Source organism: Antrostomus carolinensis, unplaced genomic scaffold, assembly GCF_000700745.2.
Source record: "Antrostomus carolinensis isolate BGI_N321 unplaced genomic scaffold, ASM70074v2 scaffold14454, whole genome shotgun sequence".
Taxonomy (NCBI): domain Eukaryota; kingdom Metazoa; phylum Chordata; class Aves; order Caprimulgiformes; family Caprimulgidae; genus Antrostomus; species Antrostomus carolinensis.
In genome coordinates, this window is record NW_010312914.1 from 5160 (window position 1) to 19117 (window position 13958).

Below are 13958 nucleotides of genomic sequence, written 5' to 3' on the forward strand. Positions count from 1 at the left end.
ACCACCAGCCCAGAGCCTGGGACCCACGCGTCCCTCAGCATCAAGGGGAACGAGAGGCTTGTGCCAGTGGGGCTGAGCGTGCCTCCCGACAGACCTCCAGGACACCTTCTCCGTGACACCTCCTTCTTCTGGTGTCACAGAGAAGCCTCGGGAACACTAAAGCCCCGAATATTTCACTGGTGGTTCTCTACAAAGGCTGCAGTTGCAGAGACAAACAGTAAAGCTCCTTCCAGTCTTTTCTCTCCATTTTTCTCACTTGTACAATCCCCTTTCTCAGGGAGGATGGACAGAACACCACTTCCCTGTCATTCCTTCAAACTTTGTGTCACCAACAAACACTAATCTACCCTTTCACATTAAAATTGTTGCCCCTTGTTCTGCCACCACAGGCCCTGCTGAAAAGCCTGTCTCCATCTTTCTTTTAAACCCATGTGACATATTGAAAGGCCACAATAAGGTCAGCCCAGAGCTGCCTTTTCTCCAGGCTGAACAGCCCCAACTCTTCCTCACAGGAGAGGTGCTCCAGCCCTCTGATCATTTTTGTGGCCCTCCTCTGGACCCACTCCAACAGGTCCATGTCTTTCCTGTGCTGAGGACTCCAGAGCTGGACACAGTGCTGCAGGTGGGGTCTCACCAGAGTAGAGGGGCACAATCACTTCCCTTGACCTGCTGACCACGCTGCTTTTGATGCAGCCCAGGATACGGTTATTGGCCTTCTGGGCTGCAAGCGCACATTGCCAGCTCATGTCCAGCTTTTCACCCACCAGCCCCCCCAAGTCCTTCTCCGCAGGGCTGCTCTCAATCCCTTCATCCCCAGTCTGTATTGATACTGGGGATTGCCCCAACCTGGGTGCAGGACCTTGCACCTGGCCTTGTTGAACCTCATGAGGTTTGCAGGGGTCCACTCCTCAAAGGCTGACAAGGTCCCTCTGGATGGCATCCCTTCCCTCATGTGTATCTACTGCACCACTCAGCTTTGTGTCATCTGCAAACATGCTGAGGGTGCACTCAGCCCCACTGTCTATAGCCCTGATGAAGATATTAAAGAGTACTGTTCCCAATATAAACAGGTTAAGCAGGATACACAGTCTGGTTCTTTGTGCATGAACACCACAAAAACTCTGAGGGCTGTTGGACAAACAAGCAACTTAATACTCAGAGATGGAGACTGAGGTTTGAATCCATCTCTACTCATTTAGCATGAGTATGTTATGAGGAATAATGGAAATGGGAGCCATACTTACACTTCACTCAGCAAAGCATGGTCGCTGGCAGTCGTGGAGAAGTGCTGCTCGAGGATAGACACGGTCCCTGTGAGCGCCACATGGCCACAGCCACAAAACAATGCTACCCCCGAGAAGCAGAGAATGGTTGCCACGAGCGAAGCATATGGCACTCCTCCTAGGCACTTAATGCAACATTCAAAGCAACCTAAGCAGAAAAGAGAAAGCAGAAAAACCCATTATGAGCAAAAAAGCAAATTATGAGGAAAAGATATCTGTCCTCCACTTGGTAAAAGCCATAGGGACTAAAAGGCTCAAGTATTGACATGCTAAGCAAAAATCTATAGGTGGTGCAAGACAGCATCACCCTCTAAAGCAGTGACCTACAGATCTGTTGGTAAGGACTCAAAGCCCAGAAAGCAGGCTGGGTGCCCCTATCTTTACAGAATCAAGAGGAGATCGATGAGACAGCCTATGAAATGGAAAAAGAAAAAAAAAAAAATCACTTGTTTGAAGTGATCCATTGCGATCAGCTGCTCATACAGGGCTCACTGCGTTTGCACGGCAGGTGCACCAGCTATGCTGGCACCTTTGAGAAAGCCGGAGGAGCAAATACTCAAAACAATGAGGCCTTTTGGAAAAGTAAAAAGATACTTTGCATCTTCATTAGAAGAGGAACACGTTTAGCTCTGCAAAACTTAACTACTATATACTCTCCCGTGGCTCCTGAGCATCTTTTTGTATAAATCCATATAAGGTTACAGATGTTTTAACAACAGGAAAACTGAATGGGGGTGAAGGAGTAGCAATTTTTATCGAGAGCAGTGAGATGAAGCTGTATCACATGGACAATACATTGCCAGATTTATAGGATACACTGGATTTACAGTGATCCCTGAATACAGTCTGCAGTAGCATAATCATCATTTTAATGAAATGTATCGTTTAAGCAGTCTGAGTTAACAAAACACCCCCCCAGAACTGCTGCTCTACGAACACTGTAATAAGGAGGTTGCAGCTGAATTGCTAGGTTCCTCCCAACTGCGCGGCCTAAAAACCCATCTGCTTGCAGAGCTGGGAAATGTAAGTCGGAAACAAACACAGCTTTTAACTGCACTATAATGGTAATGGCAATCCATACCAATTCGTTACTGCAGGGTGATGGCATTAAGCTTTCTCCATTAATGTGCATTTCATACAACTGCGTAAAACACAAGCCATTAAGACAATGCTTAATGGAGCGACCAGCATTGCACGTTGCAGGAGCAGCCCGTTGCTTCTGCAGGAAGGCACTAAATGGACAAAACATTTGAAGGCAAGGAGACAGCTGGTGAGCGCGTACATCACATCACATCTTCCCGCCCCAAAAACTACTTAAGATCAGCAAGTCTCCTTCCACCACATGAGGCAAGTTTATTTTTATTGCCCTCCCTTTCCCACTAATGAATGAGTTGCAGAGCAGACACTTCCACAAAGTACTGGGGGATAATACGCATCCAATAATTCAAAGCTTTCCCATTCCATAAGTGGGAAACTCTCCTTTTAGGAGTCACTAGCAAGTGTCCCAGTCAGGCTTAAGCAGCTATCACCACCGAAATGACTTCTGAAACACCACTTTGCTAACTGCAGACAAGATTTAATCGCACGGAAACAAGCCTGGGAAGCTTTTATAGTCAAGCCCACAGCTAGAGTCCAGTCAGTAGGAACTATCTTTATGACAAAAACACTGCCGAATGAACAAAGACTGCTGTTTAGCAGTGATGGGGCAAACTAAAATGCCCCACACTATCAGAGGAAATAATCTCTGGTTTTCATCTCATCACAGAGGTCCAGAGTTGAGTTCAGACACCAGACCTTGAAGAGCAATCCTCTGCTTTGAGGAATCTGCCTGAGTGTAGCTCATCAGCCAGACGCAACGGCCGTCATACACGTGAGACTGGCTCACCTACCTCTGCAGCATCTGCTCCCGAGTCAGGCCCAAACCTCCGAGAGTTAATCCAAGAAATGCCTGCACCTGGTGCAGGATTAGCAGCAAAGGATTATCCAAGAATAACCACGCTCAGATCTAGCAGGCAATGCTCAACACACATGTGGCCACAGCCCAGCACAAAATGAACAGCCTTTCGGGCTTCTCTTAAAGGAGAAGGTGACTTCGAGATCATTGCTCAGTGTGGAGGAGGTTGATCACCTAATCGTGCCGATCCACAGATTGCTTTGCAAAAGGATCCCATCCAAGACAGGAAACAAAAACAGCTGGAAGCAAAGCCAAGGGTCTGCTGAGGTCTGAAAGAAAAGCTGCCAATTTCAGAAAATGGGGGCAACCTGCTTGACAAAACTAAGAACTGGTGTAGATCCAAGACTGACTATTAACACCCCCCAACTAGGTACCTGTCCTCCTGGTACTCCTTACTGCACAGCTGGTTTCCCAGGCCACCAGCAGAACATTCGCCCTGGAGAGCTTGTTGGATCCCTTACCCAAACACACGGCAATATCTGCCACTAACCCACAGACCCTCAAACACAAGCTGATGCTGGCAAATCCCCTCTCACCTCCCAGTGACCAGCAGCTGCACACAGCATCTTTGTGGCCATACTCTTTATATCTTCCCCTACAGCCCCAGTTAAAAGGCATCACAATATTTGGGTGGCCTTCATTTTATCAGTGCAGACCAAGGCCAACAGATGCCTTAAGAGGTCTCTAAAGCAACCACACTATTTTGAGCAAAGCAAAGCAAACTGCCCAAATGTGGGACTGCAGAAACTACTTGCCCTCACAGCGAGACTAAAGCAGGAAGCAGAGGATCTTCAGTGCCCAGGGAAATTGCACGCTACCAGCTTGCAAGCAGAGGAAGCACCACAAACCTGCACATTTCCCAGGGACAGTATCCACATAGTGGATGACACATAGTCATTCTACACCCAAATTGACAGCAGAGCTGCACAGCCTCCTGCCAAAGGGTAACTAACTGCAGGATGCAACCTCAGCATGGCACTGGGGCTGCCAGACCCTCCACAGATCCCACTGTGAACACTCTTTAAAAGGAGCTTAAATCCATGCCTAGCCTGAGCAATATAGCTAGTTTTGTAATTTTATTTTGAAGCAAGCCTAAAACAGTACTGCCAGGAGCAGCTTTCAAAACCAGATAACATTTGCAGCTCCTCAAGCACTAGGATACGCTTACCAAGCTTCTCAAACCAGCACTGAAGCAAATCAGAGGATTCCTTCAAAAAATGAAAGCTTTCCAGGCAACCTGCTTTATGGTTTCTCTCTGTAACCTCAAGTCAGCAAGGATCTTCATACAGCACAACTGAAAACCCATGATGATGTTTGCCTAGTTCATGCTCACAAAGTGACTTGCCAACGCACTGATGACAACTGCAGGCTGAAGGCCTGCAAACTCAAGGTGACAAAAATAAGTAGTATTTTAAGAAGTTTAGTTCCAGTTTTCTGCTAGTTTTTAAATTCTGTATGGCCAACACACTGTACTTTTCAGCTGTGTATCTACTTCCAACATAGGAGTGTAAAACGATTTAAATATGAAACAGTACAGCACAAACACACATCACTGCATCTCCCCTTTCAATGGCCATTTTGTGCAAGGCATCACTAGAACCTTTTGTGCAACTCAGCAGAATAAAAACATTTTTTGTCCTCAGGCTGGCGAGCAGCAGTTGCCATGGAGGCAGGTTAATAACAGCCCAATGATTTGCCCAGAGCTGCTTGTGATCTTGGCTACAGATTTAACACACTCTCAGAAGGAGGCCAGCTAAAACAAGGACTGAGATTATTCTCTAGGGAATGAATGCTACTAAACACACACACACACACAAAAATATTCTAGCTAAAGGACAAAAATAAAGAGAAGAGAAAAAACAGGAACCAGCTATTCTTTTTATCTCCTGGAAACTATCAGTCACAGGAAATTGGTAAAGGATGAACCTACATATGTACACAAATCAGCACTTGGTTGCTTAATGTATGAAGAACAATTATACAATCTACCCAGCAGTGTACAGGCTATTGCATATATGCAGGGGCTTAGCTGTTCAATTTCCCATGTCAAATGGCAATTGTGTGGCTAAACCTTCTTTGGCACTCTAAGTACAGCTTTAAGATTTAAACTCGTAAAAGCAAGGTAATACAGAATTAATGGAAAGCGGTCTTAAAAAAAAAAAACCCAAAACAAACAGCAGCAATTCTCAGACTCTAACTCATCCCACTAAGGTCAAGATGGAGTGGAATGATGAAATCTGTGCTTCAGAAATGACAAAAGACAATCTAATGGGATCAGGTAGCTGTCTTGAGTATTCCCAGGGCTTGCTCTAGGAAGTTCACACATCAGCTATTGAAGCCCAGACTCAAAAAGCTGAGACAGATACATGTGCACAAAGCTGCCCTTCAAAGCAAAGTGTGGAAAACTTGATGTAAGGAAAGAGCGTACAGACCTCCTGGACAGAAAACCAGCTTGTCCTCTAATGTCCCAAACTCCTCCTAGGCTGAACTAGTGCCTCAGTGTTACTTCAGGTACAAATCATTGATCCTATAGTCAAGGTCACTATGGAACAAAAAATCTGAAAGGAGGTTTGAAAAGCTCGCCATTTCAGGGAACTAAACCTCCAGGCTCCTGTCGCTGTTTTCTGAGTTAGTTCCCACTCTCTTTTCCTTAGAAGTTTTGTTTCTTCCCCTTCCATAAATCTGTCTTGCTGTTCTGAAAGATGAAGCAATGGGCACCATTTTACTCATCACTTACTCCCTGTAATTGTGTAATGCACTTTTAGAAATCCTGGCATGTTGGACACTTGTCCAGGTAATACACGGTAGAAATTACATGGCATGTTCCACCACAGGACCACAAAATGTTGGTTTCAGCACCACAGCTCAGGGAGCATGTGCAGAGGAACTGTTCTAACAAAAATAAAGTTGCAAGAGATCCAAGGAAAGAGAAAGCACTAGGTAACATCTTAAACACAGCCATCACATGTAAATCAAGCTCATTATTACACATCCATGGGAGCCTGGTGTTGGAGTGTTACTCCCAATTCACAAATAAATGTAAGAGAGCTCAGTACTGAACATTCACCTCCTTTTCCCCGAGTGCTGAAGGTTACCAAATACCAAGTGTACATAAAACTATCAGAGTCCTAAACCACCATGGATTTTTGTCAGAAAATTAACTTTATGTCGATGAAAGCAAATGCCAATTTTACTTTGTCGCCTACTGTATTTTTTTACATACCCATTCTGAATGGCTTATGCATGCTAGGATGTACATTTCATACCCTGTAGCATGACTGACAGCTACGGGGGAAGTAGTGAGGGATGCGGGAACACACCAATACCTCAGAAGCAGCAAAGGATCTTACCTACTTCTTCCCTGTGTGAGAATAAGCGAGTACCTGGCAGTAAGGTGACTTTACTTCTCACATCCATCACCCACACCAGCAGCCAAGGGTCAGAGGCAACAGTACAATAAGATAAAACATTTAATCTTACAAAGGTAAGTTTAAAGCTTGTGACAAATTCCTCTCCACACTTTAACAGGTACAGTAAAACAAAAAGGCTGTGTGGTAAATCACTTGGATGTCTTTGTTGAAGCTCTATCCTTACCTATTCCTGTTCATCTTAAGTTTTTCTGATTTACAAAACATAGCACAAAGATAAAACCTCTGTTATTATTAATTACAATAAATGGTCACTCACCACACTTTTGGATTAAGTACATTAAACAGACTAAATAAGTGATGAGCTCGCTTAGAGAAAATCCTTTATTTTCCTCCCACAAACCTCTTAAAGCTCTTCCACAGAAAACTTCTTTAAGTTCAACCTTTCCTAATTTTGCCTTTTTGTCCTCCCCAAATCAGAAGCTGTGAAATTAACTTATTTTAATGAACTCTTAATGAGAATTAGAAAACTTATCAACGTCTATAAAGATCTGAAATGTGGGGGCCAAACGGATGGGGCTGGGCTCTTTTTGGTGGTGCCTGGTGACAGGACAAGGGGCAATGGGCAAAAACTGGAACACCAAAAGTTCCAGACAAACTTGAGGAAAAACTTCTTTACTGTGAGGGTGATGAAGCACTGGAACAGGCTGCCCAGGGAGGTTGTGGAGTCTCCATCTCTGGAGATGTTCAAAACCTGGACACTTTCCTGTGGAACCTGCTTTGGCAGGGGGGTTGGACTAGATGATCTCCTGAGGTCCCTTCCAACCCCCACCATTCTGTGATTCTGTGACACTTAAGTTGAGCCAGATCGATAATCTCCCCCCTAAATTCGCATCCCCTCTTCCACAGTGGTAAATCAATAAATGCTCCTTCCTAGCCAACACTGTATCTGTGATGGAGAAGACATGACCTTTAGAACCACAGCCATCAGGGCTACCACAAAGGACAAGACCTGAAATCCAGCAAGACCATCAGTCTCACCCTTCATGGTGGCTAGCACAAGATGCTCCATTCAACCACAAAACACAGTGAGATCTGGGGTAGTCTGATCCATTGAGTAAATCTCATCCCAATCTTTTCTATTCAAGAGCTATTCAAAGAACAAGTGGCTCCTTTCTGAAGGTTATCTGCATTAATTACAACTTCTCCAGATACTCTTTGATACATCACTTCTGAGAACGTGGTTTTTGTCCATTATCAGTTTTAAGCCTGCCACCTTTAGGTTTCATTAGATGCTTCCATATTGTTGTGTAGCAGACAACTAAAAATCCTTGTTTCTTGCCTCCTGTGTTGGAATGGGCACAGAGAAACCAGGAGAACTGGTGCACACTAAGAAAAAGCATCTCACAGCCTGGAAGCACCACTAGCAGACCATTTTTTAAATCCAGAAAGCATCAATATCTCTGTGGTACTGTGTAACTAATGATAATAAACTGCTCCTGAATAGTCCAGAAAAAACACAGTAGGCACACGTTTAAAATCAAGAGCAATTTTTTTCTAACACAATTAACAAAAACAAACAAACAAAAAACAAACAAACAAAAAAAAACCCCCACCCTCACAGAGGTTATCAATGTTCATCAACCGAAAAGGTGTAGTTTTTTTTCCTTTCACTAAAGAAAACATGATGTTCAAATTGGAGAAAAGGCTACTTTACCAAGGCAAAATTTATCTCTTCTGGAACAGACCCCCCTTTCTTCAAACCTCAGGCCCAAGCCAGCACTTCTTAAAGAAAAAAATACTGTCCCTCCCACTGCAGGAATCAAACCTGTTTCACTCGAGGACAGATGATGTGAATGGTCTTTTACAGGCCTTATCTCATTTTTTTTTTTCCCAAATTTCTTGAAATACAGACACTCTCCATCTCTATCATTCCCAGCCTCTACAAGGCTCATTAAGTTCACAGATGTTCTGAAGGTGTCTTTTTCAGACAGTGCAGTCTATGAAATATGAGTCACTACATCCACACTTATTGCAAGTGCTCATCCCAGGCGTTTGCTGTGCGAGAGCAAGGAGTCAGACCTGCATGGGAAGAACGTCGCTGCCCCATGAGACAATGGGACAGGAGAATTCCTCTCATCCAGCTTTATTGCTCTTGGACAAAGGTCAGGCAAAAATTTGTTTACTTTAATTCATGTCTTCTGTGTTTTACTTTTGGCCCATGAAACAGTGGAAACCACAGCAGAAGAAAAATTCCTAATTTATACTCTGGAAAAGGCCTTACTTCAAGCAGATTTCTATGGGAATCCTTGAGGATAGATTCTTTTTTTTTAGTTGTAAGTTGCTCTTGCAGAGAAAAAAAAAAAGAAAAAAAGCAGGTGATTTAAAGAGAGACTTCTCACATAAGGAATAGCTCAAGCAGTACTGATAAAAGCTTTGGCATTATTCCTCCTGGAGACTCATTCTAGTGTTTTACTATCCAAAATAACCCTTGGGACTTTTGCACAGCCTGAGCATGGGGAAGGACTCATTGAATCATAAAATGTCTAGGTTGGAAAAGACCTTTTAAGATTACTGAGTCCAACTGCTAACCTAACACTGCCAAGTCCACCTCTAAACCATGTCCCTAAGCATCACAATTACAAGTCTTTTAAATACCTCAGGGATGGTGATTCCACCACTTCCCTGGGCATCCTGTTCCAATGCCTGATAACCCTTTTGGTGAATAAATTTTTCCTAATATCCAATCTAAACCTCCCCTGGTGCAACTTGGGGCCATTTCCTCTTGTCCTATCGCTTGTTACTTAGGAGAAGAGACTGAGACCCACCTCCCTACAACCTCCTCCTTTTAGGTAGTTGTAGAGAGTGATAAGGTCTCCCCTCAGCTTCCTTTTCTCCAGACTGAACAACCTCAGTTCCCTCAGCTTCTCCTCATAAGACTTGTGTTCCAGCCCCTTCACCAGCTTTGTTGCCCTTGGACACACAGAGCTCAAAGTGCAAACACACTGCACCAGCAAGGGCAGCCTCTGGTCCACACTGTGGCTGTAACTCTTGGCTGACATATCAACAACTCACTACTCAACATGCCTGAAGACATTCCTCCTTTCTGCCCTCACCCTGACCTCACTCTCCTTATTTTGGCTTCTTGGAGAAACATTCGGTAGGGCTAACATGCAAGAACTGCTGCTTCAGTAGGTGCCAGCCCAGGTTATTATGTTGGACAAACTCAAGCCAAAGAGGTAAAACAGATGAAGTGATGGCGGACTGTCAAATACATTAAAATGCCTGAAGGTCCAGGCAGGCTTGCTGGAGGAGGTCCAAAAGCACCCAGGCACTTCAGTCCCATGGTGTACTTCAGCAGTTCTGTGAAACCTTCTGTAAGGACAACTGGGCTTCCTAGATTCAATCATTCTCCAGACTCACCCGTACCTGGCTGACACCATTTTTAAAGCTGACTTTACATTAATCAAAGGTATCTTACCTGGAAGACTGGAGTTGAGACTCTTAGCTCCACCCTTCTGGCAGCTGTAACTCACCTCACTCTCCATCAGCCTTCAGCACTCAGCAGGAGAGCAAGACTTTTCCCACACTGGATTTCAGCCACTGCTACCGACTGCTTCCCCAGTTGACTCCTCCCTAGCTACAAAGAAGCAAACAGAAACACAACCTGTCTGTCCCTAGTGCTGAGGGCCAAAAACAGTGAGGGGGGGAATTTCAGCCTGGCAGATCTAAGATTTGGAAGGTAAGTTCTCCATTTCAGATATAACCAAAACTGCCATGATTTACCCAACTGTAGAACTAGAGAAGTGGTAAGAAACCTCAGCCACAACTGCTGCCCTTCAACAGCTTTTGTGAAGCTATTTCCCCAGCTGAGTCTCCGTCACACCACTTTCAAAATCTAAGCTTGCTTCAGTAAGGGAGCAGGCTGTTTCCATGAGATATGCTACATTCACATGCCCTTACGTGCTCACAAAGCAGCTGAAACACCACCTCGCATCTGGGGGAAGCAAGTTAAGGAAGGAAAAAAAAAAGAAAAAGAAAGAAAGAAAAGCTTCCCATAAAGCAAACAACGCCCACCCAGCCTGGAAGCATGCCTACAGCTAAGCTCATGTTAAACAACCATTGCTAAGTTTCTCTTACTAAAGAAAAAGATGGTACTTTGCTTCCTGGGAAAAAATGCTGGGCCTTTGAAAGGCTCATTAAGCTTGCAGGTGTTCTGGAGATGTCTTGGCTCCAGCACCGCAGTGAATATCCCGCACTGACTCTTCCCTTGTTACTCAAGTGCTGGATTAAAGCTTAAAATGGGGAAGGGAGATCATGTCATACATGGAGACCCTGGGAGAAGAGATGGATGCCACAGAGACTGCCACAGAGGTGCTCTCCTAATGATGTCCATTTGGACACTGACAGGGGAGGCAAAGTACAAATAGCTGTACTGCAAAGGCACCCAAGAAATAATGTGGCTTGTCAAAGAAACAGAGAGTTTATCTCAGCACAGTAGCCAACGCCACCCAGCAGCAGGGAGCTGTTTGTTTGTCAATACTGAAGGGAGGCAAGTCACAGCTGTGACCTGTGTTGTAACTGAAGTGACATTTTTCCTCCAATCTAAGGGAAAGGAGCAAAGACCAATATTTTCACTGTGGCTAATCCATCACTGGTAGATTGGCCTCATTGAAGACCCGTTCAGAGCAGTTTCATTGCTGCCTAAAAACCTTTTCATTTAAGTGCAGCCATTTAAGGCACCTTCCCTTGAATTGGCATTTCTGGGCTTTGCTGGTGGGGTTCTTCCTCCCCCATCAGAAAGAACCCTTTCATCTTCAACTCCACCATGACAGGCACCACATTTACCTCCATGTTACTTCAGGAAGCTTCCCAAGGCAGCCTGCATAGGGTTCAGTTCAGCCTAAACAAGGGTTTCTAGCACCATTTTAGGTGCCAGACTCCCAGCTGCTGTGACAGAAGGCTGCGCGTCTCCTCTGCGTCCTGCCTCATCCGTGCCAGCACATATGGACGTGTCTCATCACTGGGGACAGCTGACGGGGGCACAAGACCCTGATAACCAGGCACCTGGCCAGCTCCCTCCATGTCCTCCTTCACAGGATGACATCATTAATAATCCACCGCTCCTTCCTGAAGCATTTCTCCCTTGTATAAAATATCCCACATGATCTGATCTGAAGTTATGGAATGTCTTCTGGCAGCACTGAGTCTGTCATCCAGGTCATTTATCATAAATTATGGCCAACATGAATATTGATATTGCAGAGGGAGATCATGATATGCAACCTAAGGATGGGGGTGGGGAGGGGTGTAGAAAAAGCAAAGCCATTCTGAAATACATAAGTATTTGAATCCTAAAGAACAAACATGTGAAAATATAATGGAAAAGGGAAGGATTAGGCAGCAAGGTTTGGTGCATATTTCTCTGAAATTGCTGTTAAAGACTGATGCAGAGGTAGGCATCTCCAGCAAACAAGCTGTTAAGCAGGCTTCAGTCAATCAGCTCCATGAAGAGAAGAGGATTGCTGGATAGAGCTAGCCGCAAATTCTCTCTCTGAGCATTTATATCCTTGCTGTGTTAACCCCCAGCCAGACTGGAATTTTCCAGTGCAATCAGTCATGTGCTTGTTTTTAGGTGCCTCTGCGAGATCCTTCAAAACTTAGGTCCCCCCAGACTCTTAAAATAAAGCTTCAGGAAAACAAAATAGGATCTTTTTGAGGACTCAAGCCAGATGTTGAAAGGACAAGCATGTAGAATCACCAAACAATTTTTAAAGCCTCATCTGAAATCCTCCTTTAGACTCCAACATATGCACTTACGGCTTCTAGCAAAGGAAAAATGCGAACAACAAAACCATGGAATATTGTCTAGGAAGCACATTGTAGGAGACCAGTGAATCAGATGTGCTGTCACTGCTTTAGTGTCAATTACTGCATTTGTAGCTGATCAGTTTGAGAGACTGATCTGCATACAAAACCCATACTACACCATCTCATCTGTAAACAGTTTTGAAGCAATCAGGCAGCACAGTTAAAAGGGAGGTGTCCTTCACCACACATTACTGTCTTTTAAGCATTAACAACCAAATTTAAATTTATGTCAAGTATTCATACAAAAGGACTAAACTCTGTAAGGCCTTAACAAACAAAATGAGAAAAAATAGAACATTTATCTTAAATCGTTAGGACTAGTGCAAAGCATTAGGTTTATGTTACTACCATTTCTGAACTCTCAATTTCCCTTTCACCCAGCCCTTTATTTACCTTGAATCCCCAAAGGACTAATATTGCCTCTCACTGCTGGCACATGATGGTACCGGTGTGGCCTTGAACTCCTGTACATCCAGTGGTACCTGCCAATTTCCATTTCTGGTCTGGTGATCACTGCCAATTTTAGGTGGTAAAAAGTCAGTGTCACCAGCAAGTTTTAGTTCAGTACTTTCAGTCATTTAACTTTAAAAATAAGAGCCCAGAAAAACACGCTGTAGTTTCAGAACTGAAACAACATAAACTTACCAAACCAAGGGAGGGGGTGGGAGGTACTATCGACAGGGAAATGTTCACACAGGTGTTTATAAAGGTTGAATAGCTAAAACTCCACCTAGGATTTGAATTAAACATGTAGGGAAGGATGTGTTTACTCCTACTCCTTCCCCCCACCCACCCTTTTTTGTCCATGGCACAGAGCTCTGCTCCAGAAGTAAAGGAAAACAAAATAACGGAAAACCACATTACCTGTTTTTCAAAAGACTCAAAATCTGTCAAAAAAAAAGGTTATTGTCACATGTAGACGTAGGGCAAACATATGAGTTTGCACCACTGCTTTCTTACATGACAAAGAAGTCGTGGGCTTTATTTCACACAGGTTCTGCTCACATCCAAAAATCTGGACCAAGTATGCTAAAACAGATTTATTTTGGGTTTACAACGAAGGAGAACAGTTATCCTTTCTCCTCATCTTTTCAGAGGGCAGATGAAGCTCAGCAATGAGACCCCCCACACAGGAACACACCTGACCTGCTCACACACTCTGCACGCTCACTGGCACAGGGCTTCCGAGCCCCCTGAAAGAGGCCACTGGCAAAACAACATCAAACCACTTTCGATCCTACATGTCCCCTCTTGGCACCGCTACAGCTTTGTCCGTCTGTCAGGGTGAGACGGACAGATCTTTATTTAAAACACACCAGAGTCCCACTCTGCAGTGACTAAATTAAAAAGTAACCATAATCTCTGACCAAAATAAATCTGATTTAAGCAGCATTTCAGCAGGTGGAGGAAGTAAAGGTTACAATGCTGAGAACTCATCTATCATAGACTAGATCAGAGACAAATTCTGGGGGGCAGAGGGAG

At 44.3% G+C, this 13958-nt stretch overlaps 1 protein-coding gene across 1 annotated transcript in view; it reads right to left on the reverse strand.

Moving 5' to 3' along the window:
- Window positions 1-13958, reverse strand: part of LOC104524336 (neuronal membrane glycoprotein M6-b-like) — a 24290-nt gene that overhangs the window by 3660 nt on the left and 6672 nt on the right. Inside the window, exons 2-3 of the mRNA XM_010167173.1 lie at window positions 12870-12989; window positions 1245-1431 (exon numbers count right to left, since the gene is read on the reverse strand). Of these exons, the coding sequence (XP_010165475.1) occupies window positions 1245-1431; window positions 12870-12989 (307 nt within the window). The remainder of the gene's footprint in view (window positions 1-1244; window positions 1432-12869; window positions 12990-13958) is intronic.